At 37.2% G+C, this 18,752-nt stretch overlaps 1 protein-coding gene across 10 annotated transcripts in view; it reads right to left on the reverse strand.

The window, feature by feature from the left end:
* Positions 1-18,752, reverse strand: part of ntm (neurotrimin) — a 467,074-nt gene that overhangs the window by 7,689 nt on the left and 440,633 nt on the right. For 5 of the 10 annotated variants that reach the window (XM_076888935.1, XM_012923630.2, XM_076888932.1 and 2 more), the window contains 2 exons: positions 14,941-15,061; positions 14,528-14,679 (listed from right to left, as the gene is read on the reverse strand). In XM_076888935.1, the coding sequence (XP_076745050.1) occupies positions 14,528-14,679; positions 14,941-15,061 (273 nt within the window). The other 5 variants (XM_004567455.4, XR_013100476.1, XM_076888934.1 and 2 more) reach the window with 5 other exon arrangements.

Genomic DNA, 18,752 nt, shown 5'->3' on the forward strand with positions numbered 1-18,752 from the left:
ACAATCGAGCTATAGTTACAGACATAGGTCATGATTGCATCACATTCATTATCGAATTTAATGTACCTGCAATAGAAAAAAAAATCCCTGTTTGACAACCTTTTGACAAACACACCCAGGAAATGCTTGAGTGCCAGGTATACTTTGCGAATGGAACGGCAGACAGCACTTTTGCCAATGTTCTCTGCATCTCCAACAGCGTACAGAAACGTGCCACTCGCAAAGAAATGCAAGGCAATGCACACAGTTTGTGCAGTTGTTAATGCCCGACTACGGTGAGTGGAACTCTTAACATAGGGATCCAACAAGTTGGTTAAGTAAATAATACCCTCACAGGAAAATCGATATCTCTCTATGAGCACACTGTCACACTGAGCTAAAGGATCCTGTCTATCCCGCAATATACGCTGAATTCTGAAAACTCCTTATCAATCTTGCTCCCAAGCAGGTTTACGCTTACGGATCTGTTGCTATGACAGCAAGTCCCGGATGAGCTTCGGAGAACCGAACGATCCAAGATCACGCGAAATCGTCAACAATCAAATCCAGCTAACTTACTTAGCGAGGTACGAAGAACGGACCCCAGGATGCTAGGTGCAGTGTTGACCTTTTGTTACCTAGTGGCTACACAAGCCAGCAAGTACCAACAAACGGATTTGGTGTGTGGTAATAACAGGTAAATGTTAAAGTTTTTTTTAAAATTATTTGAATATATATGAGTGCTTGTGTATAAATACACAAACAATACACATTTGCTTTCAATTGTGTAATGTAAGTGATCTAGGTAGCTCTGTTTTGGAAGTTCAGTTCATGCTAGAAAAGTGTTTTGGAGTTTGTACTTGCTTTGGAGTTTGTACGTGCTTTGTCTCTAGGGGCCACCGTAAATATTTATATATAAACCTATATAAATAAAACCACTGTTTTTTACATTAGTAATTCCTTTTGTGCATAATTTTATATTATTGTTAATAATAAATTAATTAAAGCAACAAAACAACCCGAAGAGCCGGTTCTTTTTAGTGAGCTGAACCGGAAATCCCATCACTAGTCTATTGGCGGTGCAGCATGCCAGCAATTTGATTTCTTCCTATCACTATTTACTCTGAACAACCCATTAACACTAAATAAAGACAAGAAATCACAAAATATTAAGAGACAACATTTTATTACTGTCAGCCTTAAATATGAGCACACATTTTTCATCAATAAAATACATATGACCAACAACTCTATACAACTACCTTCAAGTAGTATTTACTGTAAGTGACCAAGTAGTATTGGGGTAAAAGTTATTGAATAGTGTTGAAATAAAATGACAAAAGTGCGAAGGATTAAAATATTCCAAGAGCTCAATTTACTTCATCTAAACATGTTTCAATCGTGTTTTATGAACACAAAATGCACAGTTTTATTGAATATGAAAAGTTGTGTTGATTTAACTCAGTTGTTTAAGTTTCTGCCAAAGCAAAACATTTGTGTGCAGCCAATGTCCACTATTGAATCAAGTAAATCAAACATGGCCTTTTTTCAGTGTAGGGTAGAATTTTAGTCATGTAAATAATCCAAAAATGAATCCCAACATATTGTGAGACAATGTCATGAATCTGCTAAGATAATCTCCGGGCAGTTGAGACAGATGTTTGTAATTGGTCATATAAACATGAACATGCAATGCTTCCAAAATACAAATCTTAGTGGGCTGTGATTCAAAATTGGCTCACAGAAAGAAAAAAATTATGTGTATCCAGCACTTCTCAGTGCGTTTTCATAAATGAATGCTGGTGCAGGATCAGAAATATGTATTTCTAAGATCCTCTGCTCATTCGCCTGGATTTTGTCATGGGTTTGGCTTGATTAGGACTTGCATATAATTTTTTTTAAAGTCATGCTTGGTGGGAATTGGGAGCCATTGCTCTAACATAGTGCAGACACAAAAAAAATGCAATATGCCTGCCTTCAATTTGTCTGAGAGATTAATTGTTACTGTGGTTGCTTATTTCCAATTTAAATAGGTATGTCAGCTCCTGTTGTGTTGAGTTTGCCTGAAAGAGATGCATATTATGTGCAGTTGCTGAAAGTGCATAGCATGTGGAAAAAGAATCAATTTTAATTCAACTCGTTTCAGTTTATTTCCATTTACATAGCGCCAAAGCACAAAAACTACCACAATCATCTCAAGGTGCTTTATACTGTATATTGTAGAGTAAAGATCCTACAACATTAAAGGGAAAATCTCAATAATCTGCCAACCCCCTAAGTGTAAGCACTTCTAGAAAGTGGGATGGAAAAACTCAGTTTTAACGAAAGAAACCTATGACAGAACCAGGCCTAGGGAAGGGTGGCCATCTGCAATGGCTGGTTTGGGGTGAGGGGAAAGAAAAGATAAAGGGCAAAGAGTGACAAGACAAAAAAAATATTTAAATTATTTTCTAAAAACTAAATGTAATAGTGCAGTCTTTCACAATCAGTTTTTGACTTTTAATTACTAAAGGGAATGATTTCTTAAATTACATTTCAATTTAATTCTATTTTATTTATAAAAAAAAAATGACATTTAGCAAAACACTGTAATCATCACACAAGGTCAGACTTCTTACTTAAAGGAAAATTCAGATGTATTTCAAACTAGTGTAGTTCCTTTGAATGTCCAAGAATTGAAAATTAATTAAGTATCAAGCTAATGTAGCTATGATTTGTCACTGTTAGCCAGTGCTGCCTGTGGCTGTATTACAGGAAACAATCAAAATGTTGTTATTCCAAAACAAAAACCTGCAGACAGAAACATCATGAAGCTGTTCAAAGACTTGAACAATCAAAATAGTCTGCAAAGATGAATATAAATACGCCTGAATTAAGGTTAGCTGGAAGGTTATCCAAAACACATGCAATTTCTATTTTAGCACAAACCCTTGAACCATAGTAGTCACATTAAAGGGAAACATTAAAAGTTTAATTACAACAGAATTTGAATTAAAGTGAACCTAGTTAAGACCAACTGGACAACATGAGGACAAAGAAAGATTTTGTTTTGGTTTTTCAACTAAATGTGCATTAAATGGGAAATTAGCTGTGTTGTGTGGCACAAATCATTACACTGCCTCGCAACATGCAATTTGACTGTCTTTATTTAACTGCTCTGCAAGCCAGCTTGTCTAACCTTGAGGCTGACAATGTCCATATCGGATCAAGAACACTGGCACTAGGTAATACAAAAGGCTTAAAAAAATCCAAAATAAGCCTGTAAAGAGGCAGCATGCATAGGTTTTCTCCACATGCTTTTCCCTTTTCTGTGTTTGGAACAACAGGGATTTGAAAACAATGAAATTAAAATTACCTTTTACTCTTAGCTTTGTACATCTCAGACCAACACGAAAGCTTTAGAAAATATAATCCAGTTGGATTTTCAACAATGATCTGACAGGCATTGACTCTTCTCTATGTCATCCTCTGATCATGGATGATACTTATCGTTCCCAAAATGTTGTGTTCTGTGCCTTCTGGGGGATTTTTGTTTCTTGGAGGCCTTGAACTTATGATCTCATTGGCGGAATTTTAGGAGTAATCCTGTTTTGTCTGCATCTGAGGCTGAATCTCAGGTGGATCCTGGAGTCAGCTATCTTACTTGCTGTTTTCTCGTACTCATGTAGTAGCTTTAGGCAGTCTTTGCCAAAGTGGGTTAAAATGTCTTGATGCATCCAGGTAAGGAAAACCACCAAGTCATTGGCTCAGGTATGTGGATGACAATCTCAGGATGTACCACAATTCACTGATCACATTAACTCGGTAGACAAACACATCAAGTTCACCAGGGAGGATATGAAAAATGACAGACTAGCCTTCTTAAACTGTAAGATTTTCATCAGTAATGGGGGTCATTTAAAAGTTGATGTGTACCGTCTACCTACGCATATGGATCAGTATTCAAGGTTTAACTCTCATCATCCACTAAAGCAAAAACTGGTTGTGATCAGGATGGTACAACATAGAGCGAACACCATCCCCACAGATACAGCAGCCAAGGAAGCAGAAAAACATCATATCAAGATGGCCTTGAGTAAATGCGCCAAAAACTGGTCTACCCCAAGGATCAAATCACCAGATACAAACAGAGTAATGTAGTGTACGCTGCTAAGTGCCAGAAGAATTGCCATTATTTATACATCGGGGAAACCAAACAACCTCTGGCAAAGTAGATGGCACAACAAGAGGTAACTCATCAGGCCAAGACTTTGCAGTCTATATAATCCTACAGGCTGGTGCATACTCTTTCCACTAACCTGTAGGATGAAGCTGTACCGGTACACATCCTGGACAGGGAGGAGTGCTAGTTTGAGTGGGGAGTGAAGGAGGCCATTTACGTGAAAAGGGAAAGACCATCTCTGAATTGAGGAAGGAGCCTAAGGGTACATCTTTCGCTATCTTACAATGCTGTGATTGCAGCCATTTCCCAACTCTCTATGAATGGTACTGATGGCCACTGATCAGTTGTCATTGAAGAATAGTCTTTGGTCTCTGGTTGTTAATAAATAATAATTTAATAATTTCAAATATATTAATAAAAGTTCCTAGAGGTCATCCAAGGTCACCCAGCACCTTTCTTTATTGTGAAAACATTGTGAAACATAAACCATGATATTTTTATCATGATCACAGTCTCAAAAGTAAAAAAAAAAATAGGTTCACCGTAATAGTTAAAATAGACTATGCATTAACAAAATAAAAATTAATCAGAACAACATAGGGATGTTTTTTATTAGAAAAGGTAAATACGGGCTTTTGACCTTGAAACTTTCATTAATGTTCTTACAAAAGCATTACAAACTAACATTTTAGAAGCACAAACCAGCATAAATGTTTGCCATCAATTTTGTTTGATTTGAAGAAGGTGGGGTCAGCTGAGACTGAAGAAGTCACTTGGATGAGTGACAAAACATTTCTCCCACTGAAAGCGTTACGTCCACATGAACAGAATCAACGTTTGGGGATTTTTTTTTACCTGGATGATTAAGAATGCATCAAGATTTTTATCACATTCTTAGCTCAGTGTTAAGCAATTTGCAAAATTTTATCCATGGTGAGAGATCTTACTGCAAGTTCATAAACAGGTGTATTTGATATAAAAAATTTGTAGAGTTCTAAAGTCGTATTTTTAATTCTCACAGTTTCGATTACCTTGTGAGATAGTGATCAAACTGTACATGTGCTACTAAGTGTGAGCAAGTACTCAGCAGCAAATGTACTGGAAAATCGAAATAAGACTTTCAGGTGTTTATTGCTGCGCTATTAAAAAATCTGGCTAGATGATAAACATTTGCTTATAGGTAGTATTGAATGGATCACTGCAAAAACTTCCCTATGAGGTGATGTGAGTCCATCTTAAATGTGGTGAATCTTGTCATAAAATGACTGTGCAGGATAGACGTGTGATTGGTAGTGCCTTCTTTCAACCCAGGATGGAATAATTACCATGTCATTTCCAAACATTGGAGTGCTAGAGATAAATAATGTTCTGCAGTCTCGCTCTGTCCCTCCCTCTCTCTGATATGTGAAAACAAACAATGATTAGCCTGTCAGATTCAGGTCGTGATTATCCTGATCAGTTTCTAAAACGACCCGTTTCATGCCTCTCTGATTTGGATGTTGGCTCTTCTTTTCACACCAAGGAGTGAAAAGGTTGTTATCCCCAAAAACCATGGAAAGAAAAGAAAGATAGAGGTAGGGGAATGTGGATGATGGACTAGGGCCTCAGTGGTGCTGACACAAGCCAGAGGGAAAAGACTGAGAAAGGGGGCAAAAAATGTATATTAAAAGAACAGAGGTCATTGCTTTTGTGTACCCTTTCCTCCTTTTAGGTGTGATGAACGTTCAGAAGATAAGAAAGGCAACATCTCCCATCATTAAACAGACATAGTAATTTGTTTTAATTCACTGTTTTTGTTTGTTGCAGTGTTAATGGAAACCTTCAATTGCAAAACTCTGATAGAAACTGACAGTAAAAACAAACAGCATTTTGCAAGGGATGCACAATGTCTTAAAACAATCCCTTTCATTACAAAAGCCAGTAGTTCAACACCAGATGTACATTTTTTGTTATTGTCACTAAATAACAAAAAAGCATACCCATGTTAAGTACAGTCTGCCAATTGGTACAAATCTCTTTTCAAATTGAGAGATATGAAAGAGAGAAATTACCAGCTTTAATTCTTCCTGTCATTTTGTGAGAGGTTACAGATTGTTGCATAAAATTCTCATGCTCACAATGAAATATGGTAAAGGAGGTCTGCTGATTGTTTGCTGCCTGTGACACTCTGCCTGCACTGATGTTTGTCCATATTGAAACATGTGATTTTCAGGTTTTCTCATATATTCTGTCTTTTCTGTTAATGCAAGTTATATATCAGGTGATAAGAACTGTTGTGGCCTATTTGCTGAGACCTTTAATCAGTCTCAGTTATTGCAGTTGGCTTGCATACTCTACAGTAAAGTCTAAAATTATTAAATCTTCTGACCAACATCTCACAATCTGACTCCTATACTGTACATTTTGGTTTAAGAGTATCAATGATTTTGTATTTTACTCGTGTCAAAAGACAACACATTTACTCTAAAGGTCTTCATGAGTCTACCCATGTCAGTAGATCTGTATAGGACTGGATAATGGACAAAATACTAAAGATGGGTCTTAGCCTATAAGTCTAAATCGTGAAGTGGCAGCAAAAGTACCTTAAATCTGCTTTCATTCTAATAGGCTAAGAATAATTGCTTAATTTATAAAGTCCAAATCAACAGAAGTCTGAAAGTCTTTACTGCAAAATGTTTGCTAATTCAACCCTTTTCTTATAAGTTTATGGTCTCAGTTCCTACTTTCAATACAGCTTCAGTCTAATATGATCTTCACTTTGTGCATTATAGTTTAATTTACAGATAATGATGAAACAATGTATGCTTCTAGTTACTATTGTATGGTAGTGAATAATTTCCTCAGGTTGTCAATGAAAAAGGAACTCTTAAGACTGCAAATGAGCAATTATGTCACAGTGGCATAAATGCTCATTTGCAGTTATGCCACGTTTTACATATAGTCTTTATTTCTGACCTATTTTTTCTGACCTTTTTTTAACCCAGGTGTTATTTCTATATTATTTCTGGGTCAATATTAAAAAAAATAGGCAAATCCACTTTAATTCACTGTGGTACATTTTTGCACAGACAGACATTTTTGTACCCATGAAGACCTCTAGTTTACTCTGAAGTTAATGAGAAGACAATACTTAAAAATCAGGGTCTTTGTTTGGTGATTTGAAAAACAGGAAGTTTATGAAATATAGTCTTTGGGTCATTTGTGTCTAAATACATGCAGAAAGAGTTTATTTTGTGTTAATCTACTCAAAACGACTGTTCTGTAACCCTCCAGTGCTGGTTTAGAACATAAACAGGAACAATTTCTAGAGCATGTATACATGGTATGATATTAAACAAATATCAATAGCATTAATAGGTCTGCATTATTTAAGTCAGATGTCCACTCCATACAAATGTAGCTAACATTCCCTCCATCTGTAAATATTAAAGTCTAACATAATTATAATAATCTTGACAACATTTTTGTATACAACCAGTACCAGTAAAGAACAAAAAATGACAAAGAGATGAAAGTAAGGGGTTTGTCCCAAATAATTACAAGTTCATATTTCCCGTTCTTAAAAATATTTAAAACTACACATAATTGAAAAAATATAATTAAAAAGATTAGCATAGCACAAGTGCAAATATATCACTATAATGGTGGAAACAAAAATACTACAATTCTGCTTTCAACAACCAGACGAAAGGATAATTATTATACATTAAAATATGATAATACCAGGTTTTCAGCCTCAGGGCAACCTTGTGTTTGACTCTTTCAGTTTAATTTTGAGGTATTTAGAATTCACTTCTTATATTTGCTGTAAATTTGCTGTTTCCTGGAATAGACATGAATATTCAGTGTGGTTAAATTCAAGACAAATCCATTTGATTAAGAGACACTTTTTAAAAATAAGAGACACCATTTTAAAAATCTTTTTTTTAGAATCACAGGTAAAAAGAGAAAATCCAGAATAATATGATTCAAAGAGAAAAATATCCAACAAAATTCAATTAAAAGGTGAAACATTTGTTACATCCTTGAAATCTTAAAAAAAAAGACCCTCAATGACATACTTGTTTAGCGGGTCAACATCAATGCAGTGCAGATTAAATCATGCACTTAATGTGCATCAGTTTATGGTTTCAGTTGGAAAAAACAAAAACGCACACACACACACTCCCACGCACACACATACACACACACGCACACACACACACACACACTCACACGCATACACACACACACACGCAGGTACACACACACACAAAACACTGGAGTTCAACTCAATTTATCTTCAAAATCTAAGCAGGAAGGACAGAATTATAATGAAGAGGAGACAGTTGTGTGAGTGCACACTCATTGCACCGCCGCTGCCATCCTGAACTGCTCTCGGTCCTAACAGGAGATAGAATGAGGAAAAACATCTGGGTAAGTTTCACCACTAAGGAGTTTTCTTCTTTTGGTGTGTCAGTACTTGAAGTAAGTAAAGCCTCCCGTCTGTGAACAATCCAGAATTACAAACATATTTGTGTTTTTTTTAAACAACAACTTAAAGAGTAATAAGACCTGTAACAATTATTATGGTTTGTATGTCATCTTAATAAGATGGCATGAAGACAGAATTTAAAGGTCACAGTACTGCAATTTTGATGCAGAAGTTTTTGCTACAATATATTAGAGTTCAATTTTAGGGACACCTGGTTGTGTCTTTGATGGTATGTTCCCCTGGGTTATCTTGCAAACAGTTTTGCATTCATAACAAGAAACAAAATGTCAATGGTTAATATATCAGCAAAAATTCAGTACACATTCAGTTGACGGAAATTGAGAATGTGCTTTGTTGTTTGACAATGCACACCCACAGACTGTATGGCAACAATTATGTTTTAATACTGATAAAGTTAACAATGACTTAAACCAAGAGCCTGAAAAAGTGACTAACTGTATTATCTATACCTTCTTTTGTTTCGCCACAAAACATAAGATTTTTTAAGGTTTAGAGTTAGGAAAAAGAAATGCAGGATATTTGCATAGCGAGAATCTGGGAACACAGTAATTAACACTGTAACTGCCAGGAGGAGTGATTTTGACCCCTCAGTTGATTGTTTACATTTTAAAATTGATCTCAACGCAGGCTACACAAAAGGGGAGAAAAAAGCATTTTAAATTATTATTGTAAAAGTAGTAATGTCCAAGTTGATCATCGCGTCCATTTTTACATCTGCCTCAAAATCACCAAAGTGCAGCCTCCCATTCAGTGTTCACACTGCTCCCCAATTCTCAATCTGCAGCTTCACCTCCCCAGCTGTCCGGGTCAGGTCTAAAACCTGGTTTACTGATGTGCTCTGGATTTCACTATTCATTTGTTTGGATTAGTTCTCCACAGTCTAGACTCTGTTCACGTTAGGTATGAATTCCTATGCTGCTCAGAAGAGAAAGCAACCTGTCACTTCTCCATGCTTTCGGTTACGCACTCCCCCTGCTTCTGCTCAAAATCCCATACTCAGCCTGTAGTAATCATTCTTTTTGTTTTTTTTAATCTAACTACAGTCACCTATATATTTATTTATCAGTCACATATAACTAGCTTTTGGCTGATGTTATAACAGTCAAAGGTGGGTTCTAGGTAAAAGTGGACATTTTGTTTTTCTTTTGATCTCAAACATTCCAAAATTCCAAATTTGATAAATAATCCCCTTTTTTTTTTAAAAAAAGTCATGAAATTTGAGACGATCAGGTTTTATTTTAACCCTTTAAGACCTGCCATAGAACCAAGTCCGCCAGAGCTTACTTTATATTTTTACATGCTGCAGTGCCATTTTTGGGAGCATTTCAAGTATCTATACATCAATACAACTGTTATAGCCCATATTTTAATAATATGTATGCATTAAGTCCATAGTAACTGCATTAATTGAAAAAAAGTGCAATAAACTACAAAAAAATAGAAAATCGTTTTTGTTTTTTTTTTACATATATTTCTACTTTAAATTTAAGAGGCTTATCCCTGAAAACTTTAAATACAAAAAAGTTGCAAAAAATAGTTTACAACAACAGGAAATTTATTTTGAGTGTCTTCATAGTTTTATTTTATGTTTTTGTTCCTGCAAGCGCTTTTTATACAATTTTCAGGTCAGGTTTCATATGCAAAAAAAATTATTGCGCTAGCTTACGCGGTTCCGGTTCTACAGGGATTTAAAAATAGTTACGCAAAACAGAACGTGCCCGCTCCGACCGGCCTTAAAGGGTTAATAGAGTTACAGGATTTTGAAAATGCCAGAGGGTCAAAATGTCCATCTTGCTGGTGTTAAAACGTCGTGCTGGCTGAAGTTTTAAGTTAAAGCAAGTGATATATGCCATGGATCCTACTTTAAAGTACCTCAGGTTTCTATTACAGTTTGTTTTTTTGTTAAACTGTGTTTGTAATTTGTTTTTGAACATCACTTACGATGCATTCTTTTCCTGTATTTGTTGTAAGTAGCAACTGTAAATTAATCATCATCATTCATCTTTGGATCTGATTTATTTAGCACATAATAGTGAATAGTGTTATGAAGTTTGGATGATAGTGAAAGATGAACAAAGAGAAGCAGAGTAAGGAAGTAATCTCAGTGAGGAAGTAACAACACTGTCAAAAAACTATATTTAAAGGAAAACTCTTCAAGATGACATGAACTGCTCAAAGGTTTAGTAGGATAAAAATGAACCGTGCTCAGCAAGGTTGTTTTTTCAAGGACATTCTTAGGATTGAGAAGTGATTTAAAACACTTATTCAAATTGAAATGCAGTATTCCAGCACTGATATTTTTAACAAATTGCTAAAATTACCAAAGTATTGCATGATGCATTCTATGAATAAAAGCATGTAATATTTTCATCATGCCCTTTTTGGGGATGAGGCAAGTTCTAAATGAGTGTATTATAAAAGGATTTTGGATCATTTTTACATTGAAATTGGTAAAACAATGACTACTCATTTCCCTTGGCTTTCCACAAGTTTCCTTTGGGGGCATGTATCCAATTATCCTTCCACAGTGGATTATTCCTAATCCTCTCTACTGATAATTAGAATAATGAAAATCACTCATAGTCATAGTCCAAATCAAAGTCATTAATACAATTCTGTTATGTGAATGGACTGCTGGTTGCAGTCACAAGGACAAATCAAATGGCAAAGTAGGTGTGGTGTTTATCTCTGCAGTTTCACACGTTAAAGTGCTGGACCTCAAAATGTGCACAGATTCACACAAGAAATTTGCAATTTTGTTTGGTTTTCTTCTGTAGCATGTACAGTTGAAATGCAGCAAATATTGGTACAATGGATCACAGAAGAACAAACAAACATGATAAATACTTACATTAGGAAAAGCACATGCAAAGAATCAAAATGAAGCCGATGTCACATAGAGAGGCAGTTAGGTTTGAGAAGAAAAAGATGAAACACAGTTAATGAAACAGACTTCATTGACCATTTTCACAGATTTGCATATGTCACTTTCCTTTGCTGCTCACCGTCCTCAGAGATCCTGCATACCACACAAGAACTCTAACATGTCAATTCAATAAAACCACAGAGGGTTAAAGTGCAATTTTGACTGGTTCAAAAAGCCAAGACAAATGATTTCACTTTTTTTCAAATGTAGCAGAGACTCATCGTCTCTGAAATTCTAATGCAGCCTAACTTACAATTGTGAAAATGGCAATGTTCCACAGGCTCCAGCATGCAATTAATACTATTGATCCTCGACAGCTGACGTTCATGCTGGTGTTGAATACTAACCTTGCAAAAGTGTTGAGCTAGTGGGTTCAATTACCACTACACCAGGGAAACAAATTGAACAGAGCAACGTGTCAGAAACAGAAAAGCAACATAATGATATCAGTTTCAGGTAGTTCAACTGACAAAACAGCAGCAACGCATAAAAGCAACGGTGGGGCCCTAAAGGCAAAATGCTTTGTCTTAAGTACCACAAATAAAGTAATTTTATCAAAATTTTAAGAACAGCAAACATCTGTGCACTCTCCAAATAAAGACCCTTTAACAATGCAATATGTAACAAGGACCTTCCATCAGATGTGTAAGGGTTTTTTTTTATTATTATTTGAATGGCCGTCTGTCATATAAATAATTTTTAAGGCTTTATTCAGACATGGCAGTATGATTTCAGAAAGAATTTTAATGCTTACATGAGAACAGTGTATTTAAAGCTCACACAGGCTTGACACAGGCTTAACTGATTTCCAAGAGTTCTATAGACTTATATGTATAGCACAGGTATTTATTACCACGCAATTCGCACTACAACCTGGTTTGCCTCTTACCTGTAGTTATTTTTATTTAATTTAATAACTGTACAGTACTCTCTGTATATAGTAACCACTGTCCTTAATGTAAATATGTAAGAAAAATTGTGTATGTTTCTGTTCCGTGTCCAGTGTACTGTTTGTTTGTATATGTGTCTTTTTGGCTGCTGTTACAACCAAATTTCCCCTTGTGGGACAATTAAAGGATTATTCTATTCTATTCTAATTATTTTCCTTGTGTGTGAGCAGAGAACTCAGGAGCCACACACACAAATAAGCCATGATTGTGCACACGAGGGTGTATGCTCAGCAGTCCCCTTAATTTGCTGTATAATATTACACATATATTATCATGACAAAACAAACAAACAAAGCCTAACCTGGGATCTAACAAATTATACAAATTAGAACTTTAGCCAAAAAATAGACTTAAATATGCCAACAAAACGTTTATCAGTCTAGTCCCAGAAGTGGCTATTCACTCACTGACTATATTTTGGCCTTATTTTTGATGGAAGCCATATTAAATAAGCAGAGCAGATGAAGAGGACATGATGTCAGACACAGGAACAGCACAGTGAATCCAATACATTTTCAAAATAAGATGCAACTCTCCACTTCTCAAATTTTTCTGGTGAGATTTATAACTTCACAGAGGACAGAACAGTGGAGATAGTGAAGTTAAAGACATGCACCCAGGGTAGTACTTGGTTAATGAAACCGTCTTGGACTGTATTCGGTGACTTATTCTGCTTTGCAGCCTTGGTGAGCTCAATGTACAGTACATAAAAAATTCTCCACTGGCTGCAGGTTCTGGTTTGAGAGGCTCCACAGCAGCACAACAAGTACCATCTTGGGCTGTAGAGTGCAATTCTGGTCACTACATGTGACAGTGATTAAAGACCCAGCTTAGTGATAATGAGGACCACTGCAAGAGTGACCTGATTAGCAGCAACTATCCATCCATCCATCTTCTTCCGCTTTATCCGGGGCTGGGTCGCAGGGGCAGCAGCCTAAGCAGAGAAGCCCAGACCTCCCTCTCCCCAGCCACCTCCTCTAGCTTATCCGGGGGAACACCAAGGCATTCCCAGGCCAGCCGAGAGATATAATCTCTCCAGCATGTCCTGGGTCTGCCCCGGGGCCTCCTCCCGGTGGGACATACCTGGAACACCTCACCCAGGAGGCGCCCAGGAGGCATCCTTGTCAGATGCCCGAACCACCTCAGCTGGCTCCTTTCGATTTGGAGGAGCAGCGGCTCTACTCTGAGCCCCTCCCGGATGGCTGAACTTCTCACCTTATCTCTAAAGGAGAGGCCAGCCACCCTTCGGACGAAGCTCATTTGTTCTTTTGGTCAGTACCCACAGCTTGTGGCCATAGGTGAGGGTAAGGATGTAGATCGACCGGTAAATTGAGAGCTTCGTTTTTACACTCAGCTCTCTCTTCTCCACGACGGACCGGTGCAGCGTCCGCATCAGTAATCCGCCTGTCGATCTCCGGCTCCCTTCTCCCATCAATCGCGAACAAGACCCCAAGATACTTGAACTCCTCCACTTGGGGCAGGAACTAATCCCCGACCCGGAGTGGGCACTCCACCCTTTTCCGGCTGAGAACCATGGCCTCAGATTTGGATGTGCTAATCCTCATTCCAGTGCGAGCTGGAGGCCATCACCCGATGAAGCCAACAGAACCACATCATCTGCGAAAAGCAGAGATGAGATTCTGAGGCCACCTAAGTGAAAGCCCTCCGCCACTTGGCTGCGCCTAGAAATCCTGTCCATAAAAATTATGAACAGAATCGGTGACAAAGGCCAGCCCTGGCAGAGCCCATTACCCACCGGGAACGAATCCGACTTATTGCCGGCAATGTGAACCAAGCTCTTGCAATGGTTGTATAGGGATCGAATGGCCCGTAGCAATGGACTAGACACCCCATCCTCCCGTAGCACCTCTCACAGGACACCCCTAGGGACACGGTCGAATGCAGCAACTAAACATCAAAATAAAATGACTGCATACAACAACGTTTGTACAAATCTAACATATTACACAATCTTAGTTATAGTTCCTGTTGTCAAGTATCATAAATGTACTTACCAAACAGAAGGAAGCTTGTATTTGAACTCCCAAGTGTGTTGATGGCAACACAGGTGTAGTTGCCATAATCTCCATCAGACACATTAAAGAAGGTCAGCTTTGATCCTAATCCAGTACTGACAATCTCCATACCATCAAAGTCATTAAAGATCCTAAATGAGTGAAAAATATCAAATCATATCATTCATGTTTTCTTTTTGACTTTTTTTTCCCACACTTTTTAAAAAAAAAAATCAGTTTAGATAGTATTGGGACTATAAATTTCACAGCAAATCATTAACCATCAGTAACTTGTGTGCACACACACACACACACACACACACACACACACACACACACACACACAAAGGCACACGCACATATTCACATACCTTTAATTTGCCTATTTAAAATGCAAATGTAAGACCAATTACCTTCTGTTATCTTTGTACCATTCAAAATCTGCCTCAGGCACTGCATCAGCCTCACACTCCAGCACTCCTCTCTGGCCCAGTGTCACTCCAACATCTCTGCCCTCTGACACAGCTGGAGCATCTACAACCAGACAGAAACACACAGGGATGTTGTGTGTGGGAGTAAACGGCAGCACAAGCATTGATAAGCAGGAGACAGAGGTCATGGCATTTTCCTGTCTTGACTCTATGCCACAACTACAAGTGAACAGATAACATCATTCAAATTATACATAATACTTAGTACAGTGTTGAAACTGCATAGTGTTAGAGTATGATGTGAAGAAAATAACTGTTCAGGTTTTAATGATCAATTTCTTACCTCTGTATCATAGAGATATTATAATATAAATAATAGTTGTTAGCTGTATGTCCAAAATATAGGCAACTGTGCCCAAGTAGTCAGCTACTGCTCATGGGCCTTTCAAACTTGCTTTGATTTCAGGGCTCTCTGTGGTAACTAAAAATGATAACTACACACAGACAATATGAATAATAACTTGTACTGCAAAAATAAAGGAAAACAATGAAAATGCCACTTGTGATAATAAAGTATAATTCAATGCCACAAAATCAGTTTTTTGTCAAATAGGCCAAAAAGCAACATCAATCATTATTACTAAGTGCTAATGATTTATATAGCATTTGGTATTTAGGTTTGACAAATGAACCAATGATTAAGGTTGCAGATTAATTTCCTGAAAATCAGCTAATTTACCCACAATTAAACAGAAAAGGGTAAATTAACCATGCTACATGCATTAGACTATTATTAGATATAGGTTAATTTAATAACAAAGTAGTTCTAATTTGAACGTATCTTTCATTTAAAATAGCGCATACTTCCAGAACACATACCTCTAACCCTAACCCCAGTCAGCCAATCATGTAGTAGTAGTAATAATAAATAAAATCCTGTAGATAAAGGTCACAGGCTTCAACTTATAACCGAGTCAGAAATCATAATGTGATCATAAAAAAACTCCAACCAAATCAGTAGTTCTGGGTAGTTGTTCTGCAGATGGAAAAGCTTTTATGATTAGAGAAAGTTTTGAGGTGTGCAGACATGTAATTTATCATGACACGTGAAGTAACATTATACATTATGTAGCTGAAGCAAACTATGGCAACTATAGTATAGTAAACAAAAGTATATATACTGTCTCAGAGGAAATAAAACACATTCATGGGGAGCATATTGCTCATAATGTGCATAAATTGGGCAAACTGGGGCTAAAGATGGATGTTTACTGAACTTCTTCAGTGTGTTTACTGATGCTGTGCAAATCTGGCACTGTCCCTCTACATGATTTATATAATTATGTTATCACCAGCAAATCAATTATACGAGATCTGAAGCCCTACAAAAGTTTGGATGCTTATCAGTATTTTCTGGGCCAGATTGTCCGGTGGGCATTATGGGCATGCAATCTTAAACCACAAATTATCAAAAAGTAGATATGATATTTTTTATTATAAAAATTGGCCAAATACAGTAGTCTTTATTTAAATACAGTAGTCTAGATTCTATCTCTCCCTTTTTCATCTACATTGTGATCTCTCCCTAAGTCAACTAGCTAGTAGATGCCACTGCCATGCAAGCTAATCTTGTGGTTAGCAGCTCACAATTAAGGTAAATCTATGACCCAAAGGTTTGAATGGCTCTAAATGAAGAAGCCAGGCTTTCCTCATAACCCAAAAAGCAAGTTTACAGGAAATATTTCTGTTATTTCTTCAACATTCATCTGGGAGCAAGACTGTGGCAATGGCAAGAATTGTTGAAAGGAGGTAAAAGATGAGAAGATCATAAGGAAAACAGACAGACAGAGAGAGAGAATGAGGGAGTAAGATGATAACAGGTGTGCATGCAAAAACTTTAATTAAACAGTATTTTCATCCTTTTTAATTTAATGTAAGTTACTTTAGAGGATTTAGCTGTCACGACCTGCGGGATCGGCAAGGCACTGATCATAATCTCCCCACTCCTGGCTCTCCTTTTCTATCTCTCTCTCCCCCTCTCTCGCTCTCTCTCCTGTTTTGCCAGGGCTGAAATCATGGTGGGTTCACGCCCTCGGCCCATGCCTTCCTGGATTGGGAACACCTGGGCCTCATCAGACCAACTGGTATTTTAGAGGGAGGAGGTCAGCTGTTCAACACTGGATTGTTGTGAAGACTCTAGTCAGTACATGTCGAGCCCAAGTTTCCCGTGCCTCCGTCTCAGAAAGTTAACATGTGTCTCTGTGTTCTAGATTCCCCGGACCCGTCCCCATGTTTCCCTGTGTGGAGTGTGGAAGGAGTGACTGGTCACTAGCGGAGAGAGAGGTTGTAGTGAGCGCGTGTGTGATTCCCCTGTTTTCCCTGGAGCCCTGGAACCCTGCCTCTCACATCTTGTATATAGCACTATCCTCGCACTGTCTGTAAATACACTTGGTGAAGATCTTGTAAATAAACAGTCTCTTTTAAAACACAACTCCGGAGTCCTGCGAGTGGATCCTCAGAGCAACCCATGACATTAGTAAAGTTGTGTTGTGTTTATAACTTTTTTTCTCAAAGATACAGCCTTTGCATTTCAAACTATTCTGTGTACTATCAATATGTCTGATTATTGCAGAAAGAAATCTTATCCTCAAAACAAGTCGGCTAGGGCCCAGAAAACATTTCTGCCCAGGGGTCTGTAATTTTATGATCCAAGTATCTGGGTATGTGTCTGAGTATCTGGGTCAAGATGGGTAACAAGCAAAAAAGCTGAAATACTTTTTCAAGAAAAAAAATCAAAATATGGAGATTACAGTTGATGTTTCAAGAAGGCAAACTACCACGGATGCCGTATCGGAAACTTATTGTGTACTTTTTTTTATTGTGTCGCTAATACTCTGTCATACAGGTAAATTGTTAATGATATTCATATTTTTCTGTTTTTGCCTCTGTTACTGAAAATGTGTTTTAAGTGGATCTAATGAGCGTATCCTCACACTTAAAAAATAAATGTGATGTGACAATGTATTAAAACTTTTTATCAAAGAGAAAGTACTTAAAGAGATTTAAGATACTAGTTTCTAAAATTATCTGGGGTAATGTTAGCTTATAACATGTTGTTTGTCAGCTGTATGGAGACAGGAGGGTCACATGCCTGATACGCTCATGATAAACCAACTGGGAAAATGTCAAAAATAAATAAACAATTTCATATTCTTCAGTTTAGGAGTGAGGCTTCAGGTGAGGAGGAAGAAGATGAAATGGAGATGAGGAGGAGAGTAGAAATCGAGGAGGTGAGAGAGAAAAAACTAGAACGAGAAAAGGAAAATATAAATGTAAAAATGTTAAATGGTCAAATATAGTTTCAAACAAATACTGGTAATTTGAAAAATTCAAATAGATTATTACTGATACTACTATTTATCTAATGCTGCTGTATCGGATAAATCTTTTTTTTATCTTCTTCCATCCAAATCAGCAGGAAAGTGATACAAATTATTCTATATTAGTCCTTGATGACTGCTGGACCCAACAACACATCAGAATACAGGTATTGTGGTTAAAAAAGTAGAAGCGATGTGCACATGACATCACAAAACCAAACAAAACATTATCATAAAGAATCAATGTCACCAATAACTAAAATTGGACAGAAAAGGAATGTGCTGAAGAAACTGGATTGTAAGTTGCTAGAATGTCTGTCTGTCTCTATGAACACATAGAGACAGACAGACATTCTAGCCTTGCAACATATTTGTGAACTGTCTAGGGTGTACCCTGCCCCTTGATTTATGACA

Source organism: Maylandia zebra, linkage group LG10 (assembly GCF_041146795.1).
Source record: "Maylandia zebra isolate NMK-2024a linkage group LG10, Mzebra_GT3a, whole genome shotgun sequence".
NCBI classification, from domain to species: domain Eukaryota; kingdom Metazoa; phylum Chordata; class Actinopteri; order Cichliformes; family Cichlidae; genus Maylandia; species Maylandia zebra.